The sequence below is a fragment of the Rhea americana genome, unplaced genomic scaffold, assembly GCF_003343005.1.
Source record: "Rhea americana isolate MKP2758 unplaced genomic scaffold, rheAme1 scaffold_323, whole genome shotgun sequence".
In the NCBI taxonomy this organism is placed as follows: Eukaryota; Metazoa; Chordata; class Aves; order Rheiformes; family Rheidae; genus Rhea; species Rhea americana.
Window position 1 is genome coordinate 140,964 of NW_028186450.1, and position 23,581 is coordinate 164,544.

At 37.2% G+C, this 23,581-nt stretch overlaps 2 protein-coding genes across 6 annotated transcripts in view; one reads left to right on the forward strand and one right to left on the reverse strand.

Moving 5' to 3' along the window:
• Positions 1 to 21,477, forward strand: part of CTNNAL1 (catenin alpha like 1) — a 60,314-nt gene extending 38,837 nt beyond the window's left edge. Inside the window, exons 10-19 of one of the 4 annotated variants that reach the window (XM_085310681.1) lie at positions 13 to 105; positions 417 to 567; positions 6,748 to 6,785; positions 9,760 to 9,810; positions 9,907 to 10,061; positions 11,553 to 11,601; positions 12,504 to 12,560; positions 12,728 to 12,847; positions 15,029 to 15,112; positions 21,357 to 21,477. In XM_085310681.1, the coding sequence (XP_085166807.1) occupies positions 13 to 105; positions 417 to 567; positions 6,748 to 6,785; positions 9,760 to 9,810; positions 9,907 to 10,061; positions 11,553 to 11,601; positions 12,504 to 12,560; positions 12,728 to 12,847; positions 15,029 to 15,112; positions 21,357 to 21,395 (837 nt within the window). In that variant the 3' untranslated portion in view covers positions 21,396 to 21,477. Of the gene's footprint in view, positions 1 to 12; positions 106 to 416; positions 568 to 6,747; positions 6,786 to 9,759; positions 9,811 to 9,906; positions 10,062 to 11,552; positions 11,602 to 12,503; positions 12,561 to 12,701; positions 12,848 to 15,028; positions 15,113 to 15,194; positions 16,114 to 21,356 lie in introns of those variants that run through there. The other 3 variants (XM_085310679.1, XR_014896542.1, XM_085310680.1) reach the window with 3 other exon arrangements.
• On the reverse strand, positions 11,643 to 22,033 carry ABITRAM (actin binding transcription modulator). Of its 2 annotated transcripts, XM_085310682.1 has the most exons (7): positions 21,826 to 22,033; positions 21,696 to 21,747; positions 17,606 to 17,735; positions 16,854 to 16,930; positions 16,713 to 16,782; positions 16,505 to 16,644; positions 11,643 to 14,868 (listed from the first exon to the last, which is right to left on the reverse strand). In XM_085310682.1, the coding sequence occupies exons 1-6, from the start codon at positions 21,878 to 21,880 to the stop codon at positions 16,519 to 16,521; spliced, it is 510 nt and encodes a 169-aa protein (XP_085166808.1). In that variant the 5' UTR covers positions 21,881 to 22,033; the 3' UTR covers positions 11,643 to 14,868; positions 16,505 to 16,518. The 2 variants fall into 2 exon arrangements, with proteins under 2 accessions (XP_085166808.1, XP_085166809.1); XM_085310683.1 differs by lacking the exons at positions 21,696 to 21,747; positions 21,826 to 22,033 and adding an exon at positions 17,972 to 18,107.
• Between the last annotated feature and the right edge of the window lie 1,548 nt (positions 22,034 to 23,581).

The following is a 23,581-nucleotide window of genomic DNA, read 5'->3' on the forward strand; positions in this document are numbered from 1 at the left end:
TTGAATGTGTAGATGTGTCGTTTGTTGAGGCATGTTTCTGGAACAGAGCCCCTTGAGATCACTTGCATACATGCAGAAGATACCTTTCAGGTCACTGGCCCACAGGTATGCCTAGCTTTTATTTGGCCACTTCAGTGAAATCAAAATTAGCTGTATGAATTTTTTGGAGATCTAATGTTGAAATTTACAAAGCAGTTTTTAGAAAGAGTTATATTTTACAGTTGGGCTTTAGCATATTATTGTTAAAAGAATATGCAAAGAAGATTGTCAAGACTGCAAATGTCCTGTGAATATACTACACAGACGTAATAGTAACAGTTTAATTTTATGTTTTGCCTGTGAAGGCATTGCGAATTCATGTGCCAAACTATTTACCAGGGTTTCTTTGAGTAACAAATGTTTTGTTCTCTCTCCAGATAATTTCTGCTGCAGAAACACTGGCACTACATCCATCTAGTAAGATTGCAAAAGAAAATCTTGAGGTGTTCTGTGAGGCTTGGGAGTCGCAACTGAGTGACATGTCCACGTTATTAAGAGAAATCAATGATGTGTTTGAGGGAAGAAGAGGTAAGAATGATATGTACACATAGAAGAATGCAACTTCCAAAACAAAATGTAGTCTACGCATTTTAACTGTAATTAAGGAATTACTGTTTTCTTCAGATAGTAAGTAAACAGGGAACAGTTCCGTATCCCATATGGCAATATGGAATCTAAGTGTATTGGTTTTGTGTAGACAGTGAATCAAAGTGTAACTTGAATTKTGTGAAATGTTTAAGTCATTTCCAGTATTTCTGGGAAATATATATACATGAGTTCTATACTGTCAGCTTGCATTGTGATCATTTCATAATGTAGTGAATGTAGTTATTTGATTTTTGAACTGCTGTCCTTTCTCCTGGATGGAATCTCTGATGACTCTTCATGATCTTGGAATATTGTCTCTGGTTGGTAAGTTTATTGGTATTTCTACAACATGTAGAAGATAACCTTGAAATCTTAAGAAACAAATCTGTGTTTACTCTGCTTTTAGTATCTTCAGAGTAGAGTAATTTTTCTTAAAAAAATAGAAGCTGTTTTGTTTTTTATTTTTATGTAACTTACTGTTTTTCAAATGATGACTTCAGTGTAGCCTGGTGTTATACTTCTTGTGGCTATGTGTTTGTTTCAGGCTTTAAATTATAATTGCATACAAATAGAATGTAATATACTGAATGTCTTGTATTTTTAAGAAAGATCACTCAGGTTAAAAAGTTAAAACTTTAGTTAAATCCAGAGACTTCAGTATTTTGTATCTAAGATACAGAATAACTGCATCCATATTCATGTTAGATGATGCTTTGTCAGTTATATAAATGTTCATCCCACCATTGATGAGAGACTTCTTTTGATAAGTAGAACTTACCTGGCAGTTGAATGTTCCCTACTGGATCACGTTTTTGTGCAAGCAGTTCATGAGAATTCATTTTGCATGTAGAAAGGCGCACAATTTTCTGCAAAGATTAAGGGCTTAGATAACCTTTGCCTAGTAAACAGTTTTGGTAGTTTAAGGCTTTACCAATGCTCAGCTAACTGTTGTTGCCTTTTCACTCCATGCTACTTTCCCACAGTAGCTTTACAGAAGAAGAATGTTGTGACTATACTCAGCTTAGCTTAAACTGCTGTGGAAAGTTGTTTGTGCTGAACTGGTGGATGCTTGTTTGTTCTTCTTTGCCAACTTTGTTGCGAGGACCATAAACAAACAGTCATGGGGCAGTAATATCTTAAACTGCTGTTGCTGGTTGCTAGATGAATGTATGACCGATTCTGAAGGCTTGTAAACTAAAAATATAGTGAAACTGGGTTTACAATTGATGTGTATAGTACAGTTTAAAAGTAATCTGAGGCACTTGGGAAATACCTGATTGTTACTTTGTTTTTCCTCCTTAGTCTAGAATGCTATTTAAAGATGAATAGCAATTCATTAGATCTGAGGTCCTGTGTATGGGCCTGATCCTTTTAACTTCCAGTAGTTTTTGTTTTGGGAGCCAAGGATGTATTACCATTCTTTAATTTAATTTCTTTAATATATTAAACTTAGCAAATACTATGTTTAATATGTTCAAATGAATTTCAAATTTGCAGGGCTGATTATGCAGTTGTTTCATTTTTGTATTTTTACAATGGTCTGGCAGGGTAGAGTGAAAACCTTTTATATATATATGTGTATATATATGTATATATAAAATATTGGAACCAGAACCAGGCAGCTACAGCAAGGCACATATATTTGGCTTTTAAAATGAATGTTTTTTAAAGTGTTATGGCACATTCCCAACCTATCTTGTAGTTAATAACTTTTTGTTCTCTTATGGATATTGATAGCAGATAACAGGCATTTTTTGCAGATCCTATAAGAACCTTTGCACAAGGCATCTGTAATGTTGCTGCTTGAAGCAAAAAGAAGAGGGTGGGTAGGAGTTGCTAAGCATGTTAGTCTGTCATGTGTGTGGGCCTGGCTGCAGTGAAGACAAGCTTTATCTGTTGGACAGAAACAGATGAGTCGTCTTTTTTTTTTTTTTTTAATTGTCTCTTGTTCCCTGACCCTTTCCTTCACCATAAAGTGTTCTAATACCACCACTGTTATGGTAATAAGTGTAACCTATATTCTTCCCATTGCCTACGGTGTCATAGTCTTGTACTGCCAAAAGATGCTTAAGGAATCTTGTCCCACAGCCCAGCCTGGTAAAGGACTCATTCTGGCGGTGAATCTGATCATTTCGTATTAGTTATCTATATCTCCTTAGAAATAATATGGTCTCCTGTACTGAGCTGTTTTCTACAAAATTTTCCTCTGTGTTGTCTTCTAGGCCTTTTGCTTGTATGCATTCCTTTGTTTCAGAGTGACTGAAAAAATGCAAACCAACAACAATAAAAAACCCTTTTTGCTTTCAGAAAATACCCTAAAAGTGACCTTRCCAGTTCCAACATTTTTTCTTCTAGAAATAAAGTGTAGATGACCTAAGTGAAAAAGACTAAAGTCTTTGTTTAGTAAGAGATTATAAAAGTTTCGTGAATGCCACTGTATCTTCAAAAACAGTGGAGTTTCATGATATTGTATAAAATCCTATTTCTTGTAATTCATGCTACTTGTCTTAATGCTGAAGTTGGTAAAAGTTTCTTTATTTTACAGAGTAAAATGTAACAAGTGCTATATTCCTACTAAATTGTGATTGTGTGTAGTAGAAGATAAAATTACACTAAGACATTACATATATTTTTTTCTCCTTGGTTTAAAAACTTGTATTTTTGTACTAATGCTCTGATGTTTGGCTTTGGTTAGAGATTTCAGAGGCAAAAACTAAACAGTGACTAAAATGTGCTGGACACAACTAATAAAATAAGCATTTTTCTGAGTATAGTAGATTCATATTGTTTAAACTCATCTGTTGATTTTGCAAGTAACTGCATAATTTTTCATCGAATGCTTTTTGTCATATCAGCAAGTTAGGCATTTTTCATACTGAGATTCAAAACAATAGAGAGTCAAAATTATCTTTGAAATGTGTCAGTATTTCATTCAGTTTTAATGAGATTATACCATTTTATGCCCAGATTGAACTGGGTTCATCTTGGGCTCTGTGTACGTGCACATGAGGGAGTGCCTGTGTGCGTGTGCATGTGCATGCACTGCACAGAAAAGTAACCTTCATAAATATTTTGAAAATCTCTTTATGCTTGCAAACCATTTATGCTTGAGTGCGGTGGAGTTTGGGCTTGTTAACCCTAGAACACTCTTTAATCCAGTAGTGAGGAGGCCTAGTCTGCATAGTACTAATCTTCGAAACGTTACCTGTCTAGTCTGAGCTCCCTTATGAAGTCTAAGGCTCTCTATACTCGCACTTCTAGAAGGTAGTTTATGCAAATTTAGTGATTTGGTTCTGCTAGTGGAGGTACCTATTTGCTCTCCACTGACTATAAAGAAAGCCTAAAATTACTATTTTAAGTTAGATACTAAACTTTCAGGCTCTTGCACTATGAAATGAATCACCTAATGAAAGTATCTTTCATTGAGGACATCATCCAGTTATTTGGGTGCTAGCCAGTCATCTTCTTTCTTCTCTCCTTTTGGTTTCAACATGCTGGAGAAGAATGTAAATCATCCCCTTCATGGCTCCCTTGTAACCTGCTTTTCAGTGTTAAACTTAACTAATTTTAACTCAGCATTTAACTTGCAAGTATAACTTCCTTTTCTGTGCTTCTGTCTTTGTTTTGCCTACTTGGTTTGAAAGAATTGATTGACTGTTAGGATTTAGGAGGACCATAGTGGGTGGATAGGGGATACAGATCATGATTTTAGAATTGGGAAAGTAGAATTCTAGAAAGAATGAAGACATCCCAGTGTGAGATAAGAAATGAGGTTAAAAACAAGATTTAAAGAAGTTAAAATAGAGAATGGGGGGTGATAGGGAGGACGTGTCTACAAATACTAGTAAGCATAAGTGTGGTAAGTTGTGGAAGATAAACAGAATGAAATAATATTTTTTTAAAGAGGGAAGACAGAGAAATGGAAGGCAGACTGGAAGAAGTAAAAGGGAGATTGTAATATAATCTTTTGCTACTTTAGCCAAAATTTGACTTCCAAAATATTAAAATTTAAATAGAATACATATATGTATTTTTTCACCTATCAGTGGAATCGAATATAAATTATGTGGTTATACTCATGCAGATAATCTGTCTTCATCAGAAACTACTTATCTCTGGCTTGAATTGATCTTTGCTTTTGAAATGCATGGTATCTGTGGGTCCAGTGAGTTTTTTTAAAAACTTCACCTACCTTAGCAACAAAGGAAGGCAAGATTATAATTCTTACTCATTGATCTTTAGGTTCCATTACATGATAGCCTGGGAACTTCATTTTATTTTCTGCTTTTTGCCTCACAGAAGCACTGGTAGTTAAGTCATTTTTTTTTTCTTTGCACTTGTTCTAAGCAATAAATAGCTAGGTCCTTTCTCTTTCTGAATGTAGTCAGCAGTTAATCTTGCAAAGATGCATAATGGCAATTGCCGGAAGAACAAAAGCAAACTTTTTTTCTTACTTCTGTTTACTCTTTTGTCGACTTGGTAAAAATAATTTTCATTACTCATATTTTTTTGTAATGGGATAGTCCTCTAAGTATGCATTTGTATTCCATTTCTTCTGATCACAAAGCTTTCTAGGCTGAAACTTGTAGATTTTTTTTATATAGTACAGCAATTTTTTGCATACCATAAAGAAGTTTTTTTATGTTACAGCATTTTAAACTTGTATGTTAGCTTTTGTTCTTGGTACTTTTTACATGCTTTCCTCAAAGTACTCTTGGACCAATTAGTTGATGGCTTGACATAGAGGATGTTCTAAGTGACTTCTTGTCAGTCCTTACTGAGAAGTTTGATAAACCTGGATGAATTGGGCAATTAATACCTGAATAACTCCACATCCTGAAAAAAATTAGAAAGACAGTTTGGTAGCTTACTTCCCCTCTTGTAAAATTTCAAAACCTTTGAAACTGGGGAGGGGAAAGAAGAGGTGAATTTGGGAATGCAGCAGAATTCAAACTGCTGTACTTCTCAGAGTAAAAAGACACCTACCAGCTTGCTGAAAAGTTTTTCTTTCTTTCTTTCTTTTTTTTTTTTTTTTAAGTCAGGGAAAAGTCAGTTTCGTCATCATGAAGTGGCTCATGATGGGAAATGGTATACTTCCAAAAATCATTAGTGCTCAACAGAACTGTCTTCTGAGGATTCAGAATGGGAATTTATTAGGAAGTGGTACAAAAAGAGGAAACAACAATCCTTGGCAGTGAGGAGGGGGAGGGGTTGTTGCTTGTCCTTTGTTTTGATGCATCATCTTTGCTCAAACATGCTGGTAGCTCCATTGTAGCGGCACCTTCTTGCCTTAGGTGAAGTCCCATTTTTCACTTTTTTTTAATTTTTTTTTTTGGGGGGGGGGGAGAGACTGGCTGACTGACTTTCCTCTCCTGACCCTGTTGCAATAAATGTAAGTTATATAGATGTTTAAGTCTTCTGGTAATTGGAGGCTACTAGTCCAGGTACTGTTTCCCTTTTGCTCGTAATCTTTTATCCACTTCTGAAAAATACTTAAGAGATTTTTTTTCCCTATCTCTTGCTCAGATTGAAATAACTGAGGCCTCTTGGGATATCAGAAATAATATGTGTATCAAATGTTATAAAAGAACTGCTTTTTTCTTTATAAAATACAGTGTACATGGGATATATATACTGTAGTACTTGAAGGGCTTATTGATGTTTTTAGAAAAACCTGCCTTGTGTATTCCGCATACTATGCCATTCAACTGACACCAAGAAAAGCTTTGTACTGAGTTAACCACTCTGTGCTGTGCTTTGCAACAGAATGAGTGTGTGCAGTCATAGCTGCTCAGTCATTGGAAAGTGAGATGCTTTCTTTACTTAGTTGTGGATTGAATGCAAGAGACTAGAGATCCTATGAGTGAGTGAAACTGTTAAGAGGAGCTATACTTAACTGGCAATTATTGAGGGCTAAGTCTGAAGAGTAAGTAGTTTGTGGCTTGCCTGTATCTGGAAGCACTAGGCAGAGTAGAAAACCTCTGTAACAGTCAAAAAGGACTTGCAGGTAAGTAATTTGCTTTTATAGTACCGGAAGTTAAGGAAGAGGTAAAAGACATGTGATCCTATTCATTCAAATCGGCATACAAATTTTTGTATAAATATGTGTGTTCTTCTTAGGAGAGAAGCATGTCTACCTATCACTGCCCAGACCTGGGGTAAGTTGCTTTCGAGAACGTTGTATTTGCATCCTATCTTCTGTTAACTAATTGACTTCTTCACATACTACACCTTGATGAGGACACAGTAGGATTTTGCTAACATGCATCTTGACTGGATGGCTGACAGTAAAATATCAAACTTCAAATTTTTTTAAATGAATGACAAACTTTGAAAACTGGGGTAACTAGTCACATAACACACTTTAATACTTTGATTGTAGGTGAACTTTAATTCTTGTTTTACAATAGGACATTTTGTACAACAAACTTTGTCCTTAGCAGAACAGTGTTTCCTGCAATATATGGTAAGTCTTGCTAATCAATCAGATACGTTTTTTTTTTGTTCGTTTGTTTTAACATTGTTGTCTCAGCTGACCTGTTTTGGACAAATGACTGCATTTGAGTATATTGTAAGGTTCTTCAAATAATGGATTCTTGTTTCCCTGTTTGATATGTACTATTTTTAATGCAGTGAAAAAAGCTGCACAAATGTCCAGATTAGTTGTGAGCTAATTAATATCCTTAGCTGATTATAATCAATATTACATCTTTTCTGAGAGCATGTGTGTGTGAGAACCTCCTAAATCACAGTAGTAATGTGATTACAGTCATTTAATTCATTCATTATATACTGAATCTTTTCACTGGGAGGCAGGAGGGGAAGAACGATCTCTGAAGGTATGGTAAGCTGTAGCCTGTTCATTTCTCTCCTTGCTTTTTTCCCTTGATCTATAGCATTGAGGAGTTTGGGTGTGAAGTAATCACCCATCTCCTTATATGTAAGCAATTCTGTGACTTCAAACATACTATCATACTTCAGACCCTTAATGAAAAGAAAAAAGGTCAATTCATTATAAACACAATTCACAGATTTAAACAGAATATAAATAACATTAGGTGAACATGTGTGAATTCCACTTTTACAGAAGTAAATACTGAGACTGGAGAACAGATGATTCAGTAACTTTTGATAGGATGTTGGTTTTTTCTTTGTCTGTCAGTGGCTTGACTAAGCTTCTGAACTTCAGCCAAAATTTAAAGAAGAGATGTTTAAGGCAGGTTTCCAAATAATGATTCACATGCTTTTTAAAAACACTTCCACTAATCCTTTGCTCCCAGGATTTATACAGTTCTGTTTTACTGTTTTCTGAAAGGTCGTTGTCTTCTGCGTTTCCTTTGCAAGATGCACGGCTTTGGGGGAATTAGGGTTATTGTTTGGCAGTAGATGTCGCTGCATGGAAGCCAGACTGTTCCTGCATATCAAATAATTTAAGGCTTCTTACATCTATTTAATTGTGACTATGCGGCTTCCTGTTTATGAATGGCACCCTAGACCATGTTATAGTTGTGAACAGCACAGTACTGTTGATTCACACATGCACTTAACACATAGATTTTTCTTTACAGTATTAATGTCAAACCGTGACAAAAGCAGACTGATAACTGCTTGTGTGATTCTCCCAGTTCTCCTATCAAACAAATAGCATGGCTGAACATGAGAATGAAGAAAATTACAAATCCAACAAATCAGAAGTTTCTTCAAATCTAAAGATTTGAATGAATAGTAGTCATAGCTATATCTGGATAGAGAAACTTACTTGTTCTAGAATGTTTGTTTTCTTGAATTCCCTTTCACCTTGCAGCTGAAGCATCTTCCATAAGTGGTAGCCGAAAGTTTGTATTTATATAGGAATCCAGTTCTGCTGTTTGTTAGTTTTTTTTCTTAAAGACACTACCTTAAAAGCAAGGTCTTGACTTGCATCCGCAATATATAATACAGTCAAACTTAAATGGCATTTAGGAACATCAATTCTTAACCTTTTTGCTAAGTCTTTTGATATGAGATCAACTTCTCACATTTCTAGTACACAGGCAGTGTTAATAGTGTCTAATCTGGGTACACATTCACAGGATTCAATTTTTTAAAAAAATAGGGGGGGTGTTGGCAGCAGACTGTAGTAGGAACTTGAATAACTGTTTTTTATTCTTGCCCTCATTAATTTTGCTGAGATACAATGAATAGTAGATTTTTTTTCCAAGGGATTACTGAGCTTCGTTTGCATTAGTAGCAACTCTTTCTGATTCTCAAAGATCTTAGTCCTGCACACACATTACCCTACCTCCTCCTATGGCTTACACTTACCTCTCCAAGCTATGATTCCAACTCAGTACTTCCTATTTCCCCACACTCAACTGCAGTTTCTAAATATGGACTGTACCTCCCATGTTCATTAGTTTCTGCTATCTTCGCACAGTGACAGCATCAGTGCGCAAAGTTAAGGCTGGGAACTGCTGCTCTCTTGTATGCAGACTGATTTGAAACAGCTCATATATTACTGTGGATATGTGCAATGGAGTTGAGAACCTCTACCATATCTTATTAGGCATTCCACTCACATCAATAAAACCAGTAATTGGTGCTTAATCTGAGCCAAGATTTGGCTTCCACCCAGACAAATGTTTTGGATACTTATGACAAATAAAGGAGGGAAGCCTATGGAGAGGTCAAAGTGTCAGTATTAATTTGCAGCTATTTCAGCAAGGTGACATAGAAAGAACCACCTACATGATCATGCTGACAGGTTTCACCCAATACCAATTTGGAAGTTGATTCAGCTAGTCCCTGTTACAGCAGTATCATCCTACAAGGAAAAACCAGTGCAGTAGTCCTTGGCTAAGACTGTTTATTTTGTGATAAGAATTACTGAGGATTTTGAGAAAAGGAGAAAGGAATGGTAGTACATGAGTAGATGGAGAAGAAACACTGAGTCTGAGAACTGTGGGAGAGGTCTTTTCTATGCAGAACAACCAAATCAGAACAAATGCTTAGTTTCTACTAAAGAGTCAGAGCTACTGAAACTCTCCTGCAAAGTATACTTCTGATACAGCCATCTCTTATGACTTGTTAGTAAAATTATTACCAATTCCTTTTATTTAAAAGGAATTCTTTGTTATTCTTTGTTTGAAACAGAAGCATAACGCAAATCTGAAAGCATTAAAGTCAGTCAAATTAGATACTGAGGTAAGATATCATCATTTTAGTAACATATCTTTTAATTATTTTTTCTTTTGACTGAAAAATGTTTTCATTTGTCATAGATATATTTACCATTTACAGGAACAGGCAAAAATTGCAAAACTTGGATTAGAACTGCATCTACTCACATCTGATGTGGATTCTGAGACAGAGCAATGGGAGGATCAGGAGAATAAGATAGTACAGCATGTACAGAGCATGTCAAGTATGGCCTACTCCATGTACTTATTTACCAGGTAATTGTGCTGTATGCAGTGTATTTTGGTGAGGAGAAGAGGCATTAAAAGTATTTTTATTTAAGTGGTAAACATCTGTTTTCTCGCAGAGGTTAGGAAAAGATTTTAAAGCAGCATGTTCACAGATTGCTTTTAAAACTAAGGGAATTAAAGCATAGATGTGTAACGGTAGATTAGAATTGCTGATCTTTGCTGTTCTAAAAGGTATATTGCTGTTCTAAAAGGTGTATCTTCTGAAATTAGCCTGCAAGGTCAGTCTTCTTGTTCAAAGAATTTAGATTTTTATTTTTTTTTTTTTTGATGCAAGACTATTCTTACCTAGCAGTCCAGTAATATTCAGGATGCCAAAGACACAGATTTCTATCCTTTTTCTGTTGATGAGAACTAAACTAAGCTGTTTCCTAGTAGTGCTCCAGCCACTGAGGTGTTTATATTTTGAAATGGGGCTCCCATAAGTAGTTATTGTTGTGCATTTGCATGGTGTCTTCTAAAAGATTGGTATTTTATATTCCAGTAGTATGGATGCCAGCTTAAGTAGAAAAGCCCTAGGTTACTTTTTTTTTCCTGGTATAAAATGGTTAAGTAGATTAGTAAAACAAATGTACTTGGCCATTTTAAGCAATAACTGAGTAATTTGGTTTTGTGCAAAAGCACTTCAGGCTTTACCTAGTTAAATGACTTAATTGTTTGTGTTCCCCTACTCAGGCTAACCTTTGTATGTTCATTTTTAAGCGTTACAATGACACTATTGAAAGGTAACTTTAATACTCAATTTCTCATAGTTAAGAATTAAGTTAGTAAAGACAGTACTTGACTGTCTTTAGATTAACTGACTTTTAGATTTCCTGCTTTCAAAAGTTACATATGTGTGCRTCTATATATTCTACAGCTAGTAAGTTCATAGCATACCCTATTTTTCATTCTTCTAATTCTCAGTTCCTTTTGTGTGTTGCAGAAGTACTTCACCTTAGAAGAGAACAGAGGTTTAGTTACTGGCACAGGGGGGACAGAAGCACATAACCTCTTTTCTAACCAATAAATGAAATAAGATTCCTTTCCAGAGTTCATACATCAAAGAATGTTTCAGTGTAAACTCCTATTTCCCTTCCACTCAATTTGAAAAGTAGAACACTAGTTATTGGAAACATGCTGTCATTATTGCATGCATATTTATATTAATGAAAAAGTTTTAAGCATTGCTTTCTAAATATTTGAGCAAAGGTAGTTTGTAACATTTATAATGTCAAATTTATTTGTTACATGAAGCATTTTAGAAGATTTGGCCAATATCTGTCGTGAAGATAGGAATAGCACAAAATATGCTACAAGAATTTAGGGATCACATCCTGCCTTTTGGTCTCACAGACTCTGTGTGCGTGTAGGCATGTCTGCGTGTGTAAGAAAGACCCTATAGATTATGTAAGTAAGTAGCAAGCAAAATAATTTGCAATCTGTTCATGTCAGATGGTCTGTTTTCATTGTTTCCCATAGAGGAGAAGGACTGCTGAAAACTACCCAGGATTTATTTCATCAAGCAGAGGTAATATATTAAAAAAACCGCAACAACCCATAATCAGGAACTCTGAATAAAGAACAAATTGAATCTTTAACTCTTCAGTTYCTTACACATAAGTACAGTATATCACAAATGGAGTAGTAGTTGTAGTTTTTAAGCAGCACAACTCTGATACATACTTTTTGAAAGCTAACATTCCAGTGTTCAGGTAGTAGCTTAATTAAGATAAAATTCTTTAAACTTTGACAGATTCCAGTTAGGAGTGAGAATGCTGAATTCAATGTCCATTATGGCAAATRTAGAAGGACTTTAAGGCATTAGGTTTCTCCCTTTTGTTACTTAACTCAGTATGTTATGGTATTACCAGGAAGAAGATGTAAGAATTTGAAGAATAAGTTTAGCTCAGCTGATTAGAGCGTGGTGCTAGTAATGCCCAGGTTGTGGGTTCGATCCCTGTATGGGCTATGCTGAGGGTTGGAGTAGATAACCTCCAGAGGTCCCTTCCAACTTTACCATTTTATGATTCACAAATAAAATGTTACCCTACATTCCCTTACTTGGCCTCTTGTGTTTTAAGATACATACATATATTTAACGGGAGACTATGGTCAGGACAATACACAAACATGACAGGTGTCCTCCACCCATAAAACTTTTGTGAACTGCTCCATTACAAAAAATAASTAGAAAGCAACTTTTTAAAAATGTGAAATGAAAGCCTTTAAACTTTGGTTATATGAGAGAACAGCAGTTGTAATGCAGCTTGGTATTTCAGAGGTCACCGTGAAATGCTGACTTGTTAATTATATATGTATGCAAATATTTCCTGCTACTCCTATAATGCAATGCTTATTAAAACAACAAAGAAAAGAAAGGGTCTAATCTTTGGTTAATTTTGTTACACTTTTTTTTTTTTCTCCGTTCAGATTTTTGCTACAGAGGGCACAAAACTTGCTTCAGCTTTTCATGCCTTTTCTGATCAGGTAATGCATGACTGCTGAAATAATCATTCCTTATGATTATCACCAGAGGTGCATCACATTATGACTTTAACGATAATGCTTAAAAGCTGGTTGTGTTGTCTCCTCCATTAACTTGTAACTGGAGTTTTTATCATTAAGCAGTTCTGTCTTCTTGAACCCCATTTCAGCTACATTGTGATGGTAAACCATTGCTTCTGTTGGAGACTGAAAAACTGATTCCTATATGCCAGCAGCTTCAGATTACAGCTAAAGCTTCTGTTCAGGGTAAAAGTGCTACATTTACAAAGGTAAGGTTAAAATAAAAAATCACGAAAACAAGACCTGACTGACTTTGAAATTTCATGACCTACTGATTTCTGTTCCTGTTAAATATGAAAGTTTTTTGTTAACACAGTCAAGTGACAGAAGACCATAAAAAATGGCAAATGTGAAATTTTATGCAATGTTTGTTTTCTGCTATGCAATACCTCATTGTTGTTGTTCCTTACGTAGAAGAGAAAGTTATTTCAACTTCTGTCCTTTCTGAAATAGTCTATACTTGGCATATCAGCTTCTCAAAACATTTTAAGTATAGGCATACAGTAAGAACTGTTCCTCATGATGAAAATATACTTTGTCTGTTTGGACATCCCTCATTTGCATCTGTGACCTAAGCAATTTATTGCACTGTCTTGTGCTGGGGGAAAAGACTTCTTCAGAAGAGGTGTATTGTTTTCTTGCTTCTGTTTTTGTTGTAGTACCACTAGATTTTTTTTTCTCCTACTAGCAGAGAAGGGCTTCAGTGAAGCTTATCCTGACTTCCTCATACTTGGTCATGCTGAGATTCTGATAGGAGGAAAAGCATGATACACTGCCATTCAGCATACATGGAAGCCTGCTAGTGGATAACATGGATAGCATTACTTTACAGGCTTATATAAGTGCTTTTTTTTAGGGAACATGCATGGTCTAATTTTGTATAACTAGCCCTGTGGCCAAAGATGTATCATTAACATTGATGAGATGCTAATATTTTAAGGAAGAGTTCCCCAACCCCTAGCTTACCAACTTCAGAGTCCAAGAACCAGTACAACAATTAGTAGGATTTTTCTTTCATATTGCTAAAAATATTGAGATTATCACCTGGGTTTTGGATTTCAGTATTAAGTGAGAGCGCTTACTGGAATGTTTCCTGAGCTGCCTTTAAAGATGGAACTGTGTCTGTAGGCTTTCACTATTTCATATTGCTTTTTASTGCTGAGAAACTTTTGTCAAAGAATTTAAGTCAATATCTCCTTTGACTTGCCCATTAGATGAACAGAGCTACTGGAATTTTACCATGCTGCAACTCAGAATTCTCAGCTGAATAATATCAGATAGTATGTATCTTACTGTAGTCCACTGGAACTTTATTCAGTGAAAGCTGAACTGTAATTAAGTGCACCTCAGTGACTAAGAAAGAACTTTATTGCTGAAAGTATTTATCAAGGTAATTTATATTACCATCACTGTAATACTTTATGTTAAGCATTAATAACAGAATAAAAATAATTGTCTCAAAACTCAAAGACCCTGCTACTGAAATATATGCTTGTTTATTAAAATGTAGAGAGTCTATTCTAGAAAGCCAAGAGTTCATTCTGATGTTAATCATATTTGTTACAAGTAAAGATGTATACAACTGCCATCTATAGCTGCACTCTCTTAACTGGATTAAATGGGAACTCCCATCTGTTACATCTGCTCCTATCTGCTACATAGTGATAAAGCACCATCAAATTGCGATTAATGTTTCTRGAGGGCCCAATTTTGTATCCTATACTTAAGTTAGACTTGGGGTTTAAACTCAAACTCTTTAAGTCTTAGCTAGCTTATAGTATAACTGATGTCACGGTAAGGCTTACATGATTCATTGCTTTCTAAATCATGCTGACAGGACATAAAACAAAAAAAAGATATCGGAAATTATGATGAATGTATACTTCCCGGACACCTTGTTAGGTAAAGGAGCTGGATAACAAAGACAAGAATATTAAAAGGATCATACCTAAATGATCAGAGGTCCTTTCTGAGACAGTATTCCTCACATATCAAAATCCTTCAGAAATACTCCCATCTGCCAATACTCAAGTTTCTAAACACTAGAGAGTTGAGCTGAGATTTCTTCCCTGCTTTCCAGGCTAATTCTTTTTGCTTAGTTTTCAACAGTGATGTCTGTATACATTTATAAATTCATTAATATTATTATTAGTTGGTTCTTGTAAGATGTGTGTCATTATCTTCTCTTTCCCAGAGTAAGTTTTGTGTCAACAGAAGAGAGGCTGTTGCTCTAAAAAAAAAAAAAAGGCAAAACCTTGATTAAAAGGGAAATACTTATGAAGRACAAACATTATCCATTCAAACTTGAAATAGATGATCATCATCTCATGTATTAAACAGTTACCTAACAAGTAATCAGTAGTGTTATGTTACTGTAATTGTCTTTTTAGGTTGATGCATGCATTCAGAAAACAAGGAATGTGATGACTCTGTTATGTCAACTTCTTCCACTTTGCTGCAGATTACTGAGAAAGGTGAGTTGATTCATGTGTGCTATTAAATAGATTTTAAATTGTCTCACTTAAAGAAATAATAATAATCTTTGTTCACTTACAGAACAAAACAGGAAACAGCTGTCCTAAACCTGCTCCACCATGGAAAGAGAACAGAGTACAAACTGGTGCAAATACACATTGCCCAGAAAGGACAGCTGAGATGTTTGGCATCAAATCTTTAGAAAATCATGTAACAAATACAACATTTTTAGAAACCAAGTAATTACAGCACTTAGAAATGCAGGAACTCCATGTAAAAGTAACTCTTTCTGAAGTTTCAATATTGCTTTCATTTGTGGAAAGTCAAACCAGTTTAACCTGAATTAAAGCTGTTGACCTTTGTAACAGCTGATATGACTTAGCAATTAAAACATCAGCCAGTATTTTTATAATGTGAATGCATTTCCTATGCTCACTATTGATACTGCTTTTGTAATTAATGCTTATGAATGTCTTAATAGATCTTTCAACACAAAGATGCTGCTAATAGACAAAAAGAACCTTGTGCTGAATATACTATATGTAACACTACTGTTGAAGTTTGTAAACTCATCTCTGGCCTATTTCAGTCTATGTATTTGATAAAGCACAATCAGGAAAATAGTCTGAAAGGCTGTGGCCTAAAGCACTGAAATGTTTCTTAGCTATGAGTTATACCTGCAATGAAATAGTCTAGGAAAAAAATATATCTTGCAATATCTGCAATGTTGAATTTTAGTCTCATTGACATAATTCATGTTCTCAAAAGTATATTTCTAAGTGATTAATACTCTCAATTCAAAACTTTTTTCCTTTAGTTGTAGGTCTTTCTGATTAAAACTTACAAGCATTTGAATTGCATGTCGAACTACTGAAGTATTATGTAGACTTTACACTACACCATCTAAATTTGTCATTATCAGCATGCATTTTTTAAATTCTAAGTACAAAGGCATTGTTTGACTTCAAGATGCTATGAAAATACAAGCTGGTATGAAATACTTTTTTCAAGTTTATCTATTCTTTGTGCACAGGCTTCCACTACTTTATCTTCAGTTCACCTTTCTCATACTCCATGTCATATTAGTTAAGCTAAATTAAGTGATCGTGAAATCATGGGATTTTTCTGTGTGTATTCTGCTTGCACTGAGCAGAACAAAAGAAACCTATGGAACAAAAATACTCTCCAACATACCGTTCTATGCTAATTTTAAAACTTGTAATACTCACTAGACTCTCATTAGAAGTGAGAGAGAAAAGGTTTTAATATTATTTGAGCTACTTTATCCTTGCGTGAAACAAGCATTCCACTTTTAAAAATAGCCTTTCAGTACCATAGCAGTTATAGTGTACAATACAAGTAGTTCATTTGCTTTCAAATACAGATGATACCTGCATACATAATTTCATGAAGAATTAAGACGTTTCAACAAAACTTCTTCATACTCCTTCTTTGTCAGAAGTCCTTGAGTTATACTCTTGCTTTCTTCAAATTTGGGTAGAACCACTGCTATGTATCCTTCAGTTGATGGCTAAAATGTAAGGCTAAAGTTAGTAGTGAAATAAAATTCAGAGAGCAAAAAGCAAGAAAGTTTCTTACCTTCTCTTGCAGAATAGCTGGATTATTAAGAATGTTTTCATTCACTTCTATCAGTCGCCCTCGTATACAACTGCAAAAGTGTTTAGATTCAGAAGTGTACCTTATGTCAGAGTAAGAAAAAGAAAACGGGAAAACTCTTACCTATAAATGGTGTACTCTTCACCATCTGAGGAGGATATTCTGCACAGAGGTGCAAGTTCTGTTAAAAACTGAGCTCCCTGCATTTGAAAAAGGTTGCTTTGAGTTACGAACATACATACATAATCAGCAGTATAAGTTTGTAAGCTTCAGAATGAAGGAGGGAAATGTGAATAGGTATAGGTCATTACAAGTTTCATAGTTATGCTTCCCAAGGGAAAAGAAGAAGACAGCTTAGTTATCTGCACAAATCAAGTAGGAGCTTATAAGCCATTACAAATGTAATCATAACTTTCTCATAGAGTAACAGATTTATAATCAAATTAAAATGAGCAAGCAGAGGAGAAAAACAGCACAGTTGGCCTTAATAAAATGAATTTTAACAAGGTGAATTTGAAAACTCACCCTTAAACAAACTGAGCTAGTCCCTCTGCTTTCTAGGTATCTTTTACAAAAACAATAGTCTCCAAATCCTTGGTGCTTTGTTGGAAAGAAGTTATCTATTAAGGGATGCTCAAATCCTTCTGAATACTGTGAAAAAATAACTAAAAGTAACTATTAGCCTTGGTTTGAGCAACACCAGTGCTGTAGGAGCATTATTGCAGCTAGCTTCAAATAGCCAGACAAGCCACTTTACATAGTCCAAGTTCTTTAACTGTGGAGGAGCTATATTAAAATGCAACGGTGGGTTGGTAAGTTTCTATCCTAGAAAGGCTCAGGCAGTTTAAGAGATGAAGATGAAAACTGGCTCATACCCTTTTTGACTTTCCAGAGACTTTATTTTGAAGTCTGCTGCAGCTGGCACTGATTTGGTAATTAATGCTTTTAATTGTTTTTCCATTTTGAAGAAGAGGATGGGCTTCTGCCAAGGTGATGACACAAATTCTGCAGCAAGAGTTAAGATTTATTAGTACACTGGATTTGTGAAAAGTCGTGCTCTAATGTACTCCAGGCAAGCTCTTCAACTTTCTCTGCCTTTACTGGTAAGACTTAAAAAACTGATACTGACTACTTCATTGGGCTTCCAGTTTGAAATCTAGCAAGGTTTTCATTGTTGGATGCCCAGTCTTCCACAATATTCTTCCCCTTATAGTTTAGTAAGAAAGTATAATTCAACTTACTGCAACATCAGTCACAGAATGTGCACATAGGCCTAGTGAGACAGTAAGAACAGCCAGGTCTGGGTGACAGCATGGGGTTGAGCAAGGTAATCTAAAAAAACAATTTATCTGAGCTCATGATGAAGAACTGATGATAATTTTTGACTGCAGCTGAGTAACAAATTTTCTTTTCCTACTTAAAAATTTCAGTCATTCTATCAACTTGCGACTTCATTTCCTCAGACAGCTCACTTGAGGAGTTTGTTGTAGCAAACATAGTTTAAAACTGAACTTTAACTCAAACAACTTAAAGTGATCCACAGAGAAAAAGCTTTATTTTTGAGATACTAGACTGGAGCATAGAAACAGCAGACTGACTTAGTTAAACAAAACCACAGCTTTTAAATAGGAGTCAAAAGCAATTGTGCTTCCTAAGCTAGAACCGTTTTACCCAATATTGTACCATACCTAATGGGGACATACTCAATTTACTTGTGTTATGATAGTTGAAGCAGATGTTCACACACTGCTTTTGATGGAAAAAAATCTGTAATATCACATAATATTTCCCAGAATAGTTAAAGGTGAATATAAGGGCTATTAGYGGTGAATAGTTAGAACAGATGAATGCTGCTGTGATCTGCATGTCAGCTAACCTGCTGTTTGTTTCATGCTTTTCTAAAGGTTGGTTATGTCTTGTCACAAACCTACAGAACTTAAATCAGGTTAAACAAAAGATTATGCCCAAGTCCACCACTGTTTTAGAATCATGCTTAATGCACAATAATGTACTGCCCACAACTTGCCAGTAAATGAACAGATAAAAAATTATGCTTCTGTTTAAGAACACTTCAAAAAATAAGAGGAGGACTGGAATTATCTATGAACAGGATGCTAACTGCAGTGAAAACAGCAGCACATACTCCAATCTTTCCCCTTTGATGCTGAATAGTTTTTACCTCCCTACACTGTCACATCTGTCCTGAAGGTTCTTACTCTGTAACTCCATGCAAGAGGTGTATTCTACTGTATACTTTCAGCATGCTTCATGCATTCAAACAGTATCATCTCTACCTACAGACATTTGAACATTTCTATTTTTKTATTTCCTTTCCTCCCCCTTATAAACCCAAATCTATGGTTAACATTTCCATCTCTGTGCTCCAGGTTAAGAGATTGCTGTACGTGATAAACTGTACGTGATATTCTGGGGGCTAGTTTAGTCAGTGGAGTCTCCAAAAAGAAACTCACATCTTTCCAAGGAAGGATGTTGGGAACAAGAACACAAATGGTTTCTTGAGAATAAGAATTATGGATAGAAAACAATAAGCATATTTAAACTGGTAAATACAAAGATTTTTATATTAGACAACCAGGACTAATAACAACATGTTTAGTATTTAGCATAAACATAGAATCAGTAAAGTTAGAAGGGACCTCTGGAGATCATCTAGTCCAGCCCCCCTGCTCAAGCAGGGTCACCCAGAGCATGTTAGACAGGGTTGCCTTGAATATCTCCAGAGAAGGAGACTCCACAACCTCTCTGGGCAATCTGTTCCATTACTCTGTCACTCTCACAGGAAAGAAATTCCCCTTCACATTCAGGCAGAACTTCCTGTGGTTCAATTTTTGCCCATTGCCTCTTGTCCTGTCACATGGGACAATTGAAAAGAGTTTGTCCTCATCCCCTTGACACCCTCCCTTCAGGTACTTGTACAGATTGATAAGATCCCCCCTCAGTCTTCTCTTCACCAGGCTGAAGAGGCCGAGCTCTGGYAGCCATTCCTCATAGGGCAGATGCTCCAGCCCTCTGATCTCTTTGTAGCTTTAGTCTAGACTCTCTGCAGTAGTTCCATGTCTCTCTTGTACTGGGGAGCCCAGAACTGGACGCAGTCTTCCAGACGAGGCCTCACCAGGGCTGAGGAGAGGGGCAGGATCACCTCCCTCGACCTGCTGGCAACACTCTTCCTAATGCACCCYAGGATACTATTGGCCTTCTTGGCCACCAGGGCACATTGCTGGCTCATGGCTAACTTGTCATCCACCAGCATTCCCAGGTCCTTCCCTGCAGAGCTGCTTTCCAGCAGGTCAGCCCCCAGCTTGTACTGGTGCACGGGGATATTTCTCCCTAGGTGCAGGACTCCACAGTTGCCCTTATTGAACCTCATGAGGTTCCTCTCTGCCCAGCTCTCCACCCTGTCCAGGTCTCTGTGAATGGCACAGCCCTCAGGTGTATCATGAGGGTATCCTTTTATTATCCTGGTTGTCACACTTGGTATTCTCACAGCAGACATACTGAATAGGTAACTCGGGTTTTGCTTTCCAAAAAAATAGAAAATAAGAAGAGCAGCACAGAAGCCTCAGGTTCTGAAAGCTTCAGTAGAGATGGTTCCAACTGTGTAAAGTACTTTGTCACTGTTTTTTAAATTCTTAATAGAAGCAGACAAGTCACTGGGAACATTTACTAGCTGTAGCACATGAAAGCACAATTAAAAGCAATTTAGATATATCAAATAGAAAAATGCTGTTTGCTTAAATTAAGCTAATTGATTTCCTAGAAGCAAGGTAAACACAGTGCTTCTAAACATCATTACTGAAAAGACTTTTGAAAACTGTTCTTCTAATATTGATAAATTTAAGGGTCCTTTTCAGGAAGAGGGGGATATATGGACTCAATAGGGAGCTACTAGAGCCCTGCAGTGCCGCTTTTTTAAAGTCTATGAATCTGTTGAACAATACAGGAAAAAAATAATCAAGCTTTACTGTTCTTACTAGTGTAGTAATTAAAGAGGGACAGAGGAACCCCCATTGTAACAGCAAAGTCTAGGATCACTTGAAAATTTTCCCTCTGTCCCATGAAAGAGATTTCTGAGGTGCTGTCCCTGTTAGTTTATATATCACAAAAGCAAGCAAATAAACAGTAGTAATCACTGCTTTCCTGTAAATGCAAGGAAAAAAAATAATGAGGGGAGTTAGAAGTCTGCTTGTACAGAACATTTCAGTACATTGCATACATACGTAAAATTGAAAGCCTTGGTGGTTCTCACATATTCCAAGAAAGCATTATCAATTATTTCGCAAAAAGAGCTCATTTTATTCTTGTCAAAGCTGCTTCATTAGGAATAACTAATGAAAACCTGTTCGAGGAGAAGACAGCAGAGCCAACGCTGCCAAAAGCCCCAGGGATCAGRAGGGAAATATTTCCTGCTCTTCCCTTCATGCCTGGCTCAATACATCTCAAGGTGTTTTATGTAGCAGTATTTCGGCATTAACAGACAAATGAATGCCCTATCCAGAGTACAGAACGAAACCAAGCTCTGGCCACTGAACTGTTCTACAAAAGGGGCCATAGTGTTTCTTCACCCAAATTAAAAAAAAAAAAAAAAAGGCTTTTATTTGATCACAGGTACTTATCTTCAAGAGAGGGCTAATACAGCACACCTGAATTGCTAAGCTGACCCTACTGATAGCACCACAAAGGTCCTCCAGGAACCACGTGGGTGCCGCGTTTCCTAGCAGCCGCTTAGCCGAACAGCGAGGCGGGGGGGGGGGGGCCCCTCAAGGACGCGGCGCTGCGCCGCGCCAGGGCCCGCCGGGCGCACTACGGCAGCCGGCGCAAGCCGCCGTACTGCACCGTAGCCGCCAGCCCGGGCTACTACGGCAGCGCGCAGATGACAGAGCAGTTGAAGTGCCCCGACCCCTCCCCCCACGGCGGGTCAAGCGCCGGCCGGGAGCCGCTACTCACCTGTTGGAGTGCTGCAGCACGCAGAAGTCTTCGCACGGGCGCCCCTTGACATCTGCAAAGGCACGAGCTCAAGCGACTGTACAGACGCAGAGGCCACCACCCCGAACCCCCCGCCCGGCCGGCGCCGTACCTGTCTTATACCAGCGCGTAAAGTACCGTTCCGCGTTGCCCTGCGCCGCTGCCATGCCGCCCGGTCTGCGGCGCCGCAGCAGCTCCGCCCGACGGCGCGCCGCTGCTGAGGTCGAACAGCCACAAAGAGCCAATCACCGCGCGCCCCCCGCCCCGCCAGGACCACTGCACACATGCTCCCAGGAGGCCCCGCCCCGCGCAGCGGCCCAGGCGGTGGGGCTGCTTCGCCGCGCTCCCGCCACCGCCGCCCRGAGCGGGGCCGGATTGCGACAGGGCTGCAGCCGAGAGGGGAGGTGTCGCACCGCCCTCGCCTCGGCGTACCGACCGCAGCAGCTGGAGTCTTGCAAGCGCGCCAGACGAGGCCGGGGAAGGCGACCCTTGGTCTTCTTCCGCAGTGAGGCGTAGGTGCCTGAAGTTAACTCCACCATGCCCTGAACTTCACTCTGCAGAGTTCCTGTTCTCAATATGCTAAAGTCTACTGACTTCATTTCTAAAAGGAATAAAGATACTAAAGAGAGATTTGCGACACTGTTTGTCTACAACAATTATCCTAAATATTCTGTGTGTTAAGTTCCAGCATCTTTGTTTTAATGCATTGTCCATATGGACAAAGACAAGGTATTATCCAGGAAAGTATTTTTGAGGAAACTCATTGCTATGCACGTAGGGAATATAATAAATTAGTCTAGAAAAACTTAGCTGCACTAAAATTATGTTTTACATAATTCTTATACACTTGAAGTGTTTCTATGCAGGAAAATAAAGAGGTAACTAACCACAGCAGTGAGAAAAATACTGAAGAGATGCCATCTGGTTGAATGGTTTATTTAATATAGCACGCAACAATACAATTTCTATAATGACTATTAGGTGTACCTAATGAGTACATCAGTACAGTTCATGAAAACATCCATTTTCTTGTCACAAGTAGAATGACAGTTTTTCCGCAAAAGTTATTATAATGCTCAACCTTTGCTGTCTTAATTTAGAGATCCACTGTGAATTACATTTTATTCTTGAACATATTTTAAAAAAAATACATAATTCAGTTGTATTCAACTGTTCCTTCAGCACATTCAATATTCTGAAGTACACTGGCCACAAAGCAGAACAGAASTACAGTTACTGGACCATCAATGCCGGTCATATGAGAACCTCCATGTGTTTATTATAATTTCCTGCTGCATGAACTACACTAAAGCTTGACATGACACATGCTTCGCATGTAAATCAGATCTGAAACTCATTATAAGAGCACTTTACAAGGAAAATGATTTCACTTGGACTCCATAATTGTCTATTCTGTTCATCCATTTGCAAGTTCAGTTACAGGTACTAAATAAGACAGATATAATTGCATATAAAATTAAAGTCTGCAACATCATTTATGTAAACAAGGATATGAAATGAAAGTGGCTTGAAGTCTTAATCAGACATAGATGTCAGGCTTACTATAAGCTGCTACAGAAAAATGTATGTATAAACATAAAGCGTTGCTAAGAAGCTCTACCCTGTCTGTTTGCCAAACCAAAAATACTTCTAATGCAAGTCCATTTCAACAGCCATAGAGATTCTACATTATAAAGCTTCCCAGAAGAGAGGGAAGCTTTCCCCCTTCCCTGCTATCCTGCTGGCACACACCTATAATGAGTTTCAGGATATAGTTTTCCTCAGTTATTGGAAATTGATTCACATTGTGGATTCACATCCGCAAAGATACAAATAATAGAGCACTGAATCATCTGATACGCTTACAG

Excerpts from the sequence above, each read along its gene's own strand:
- ABITRAM (XM_085310682.1), bottom strand. The coding sequence starts at position 21,880 with ATGGCAGCGGCGCAGGGCAACGCGGAACGGTACTTTACGCGCTGGTAT. Across the intron at positions 17,736-21,695 it reads GTGCTGCAGCACTCCAACAG|AATTTGTGTCATCACCTTGG; the intron begins GTGAGTAGCGGC and ends CTCTTGCTGCAG. Across the intron at positions 16,783-16,853 it reads GAAGAGTACACCATTTATAG|TTGTATACGAGGGCGACTGA; the intron begins GTAAGAGTTTTC and ends ACACTTTTGCAG.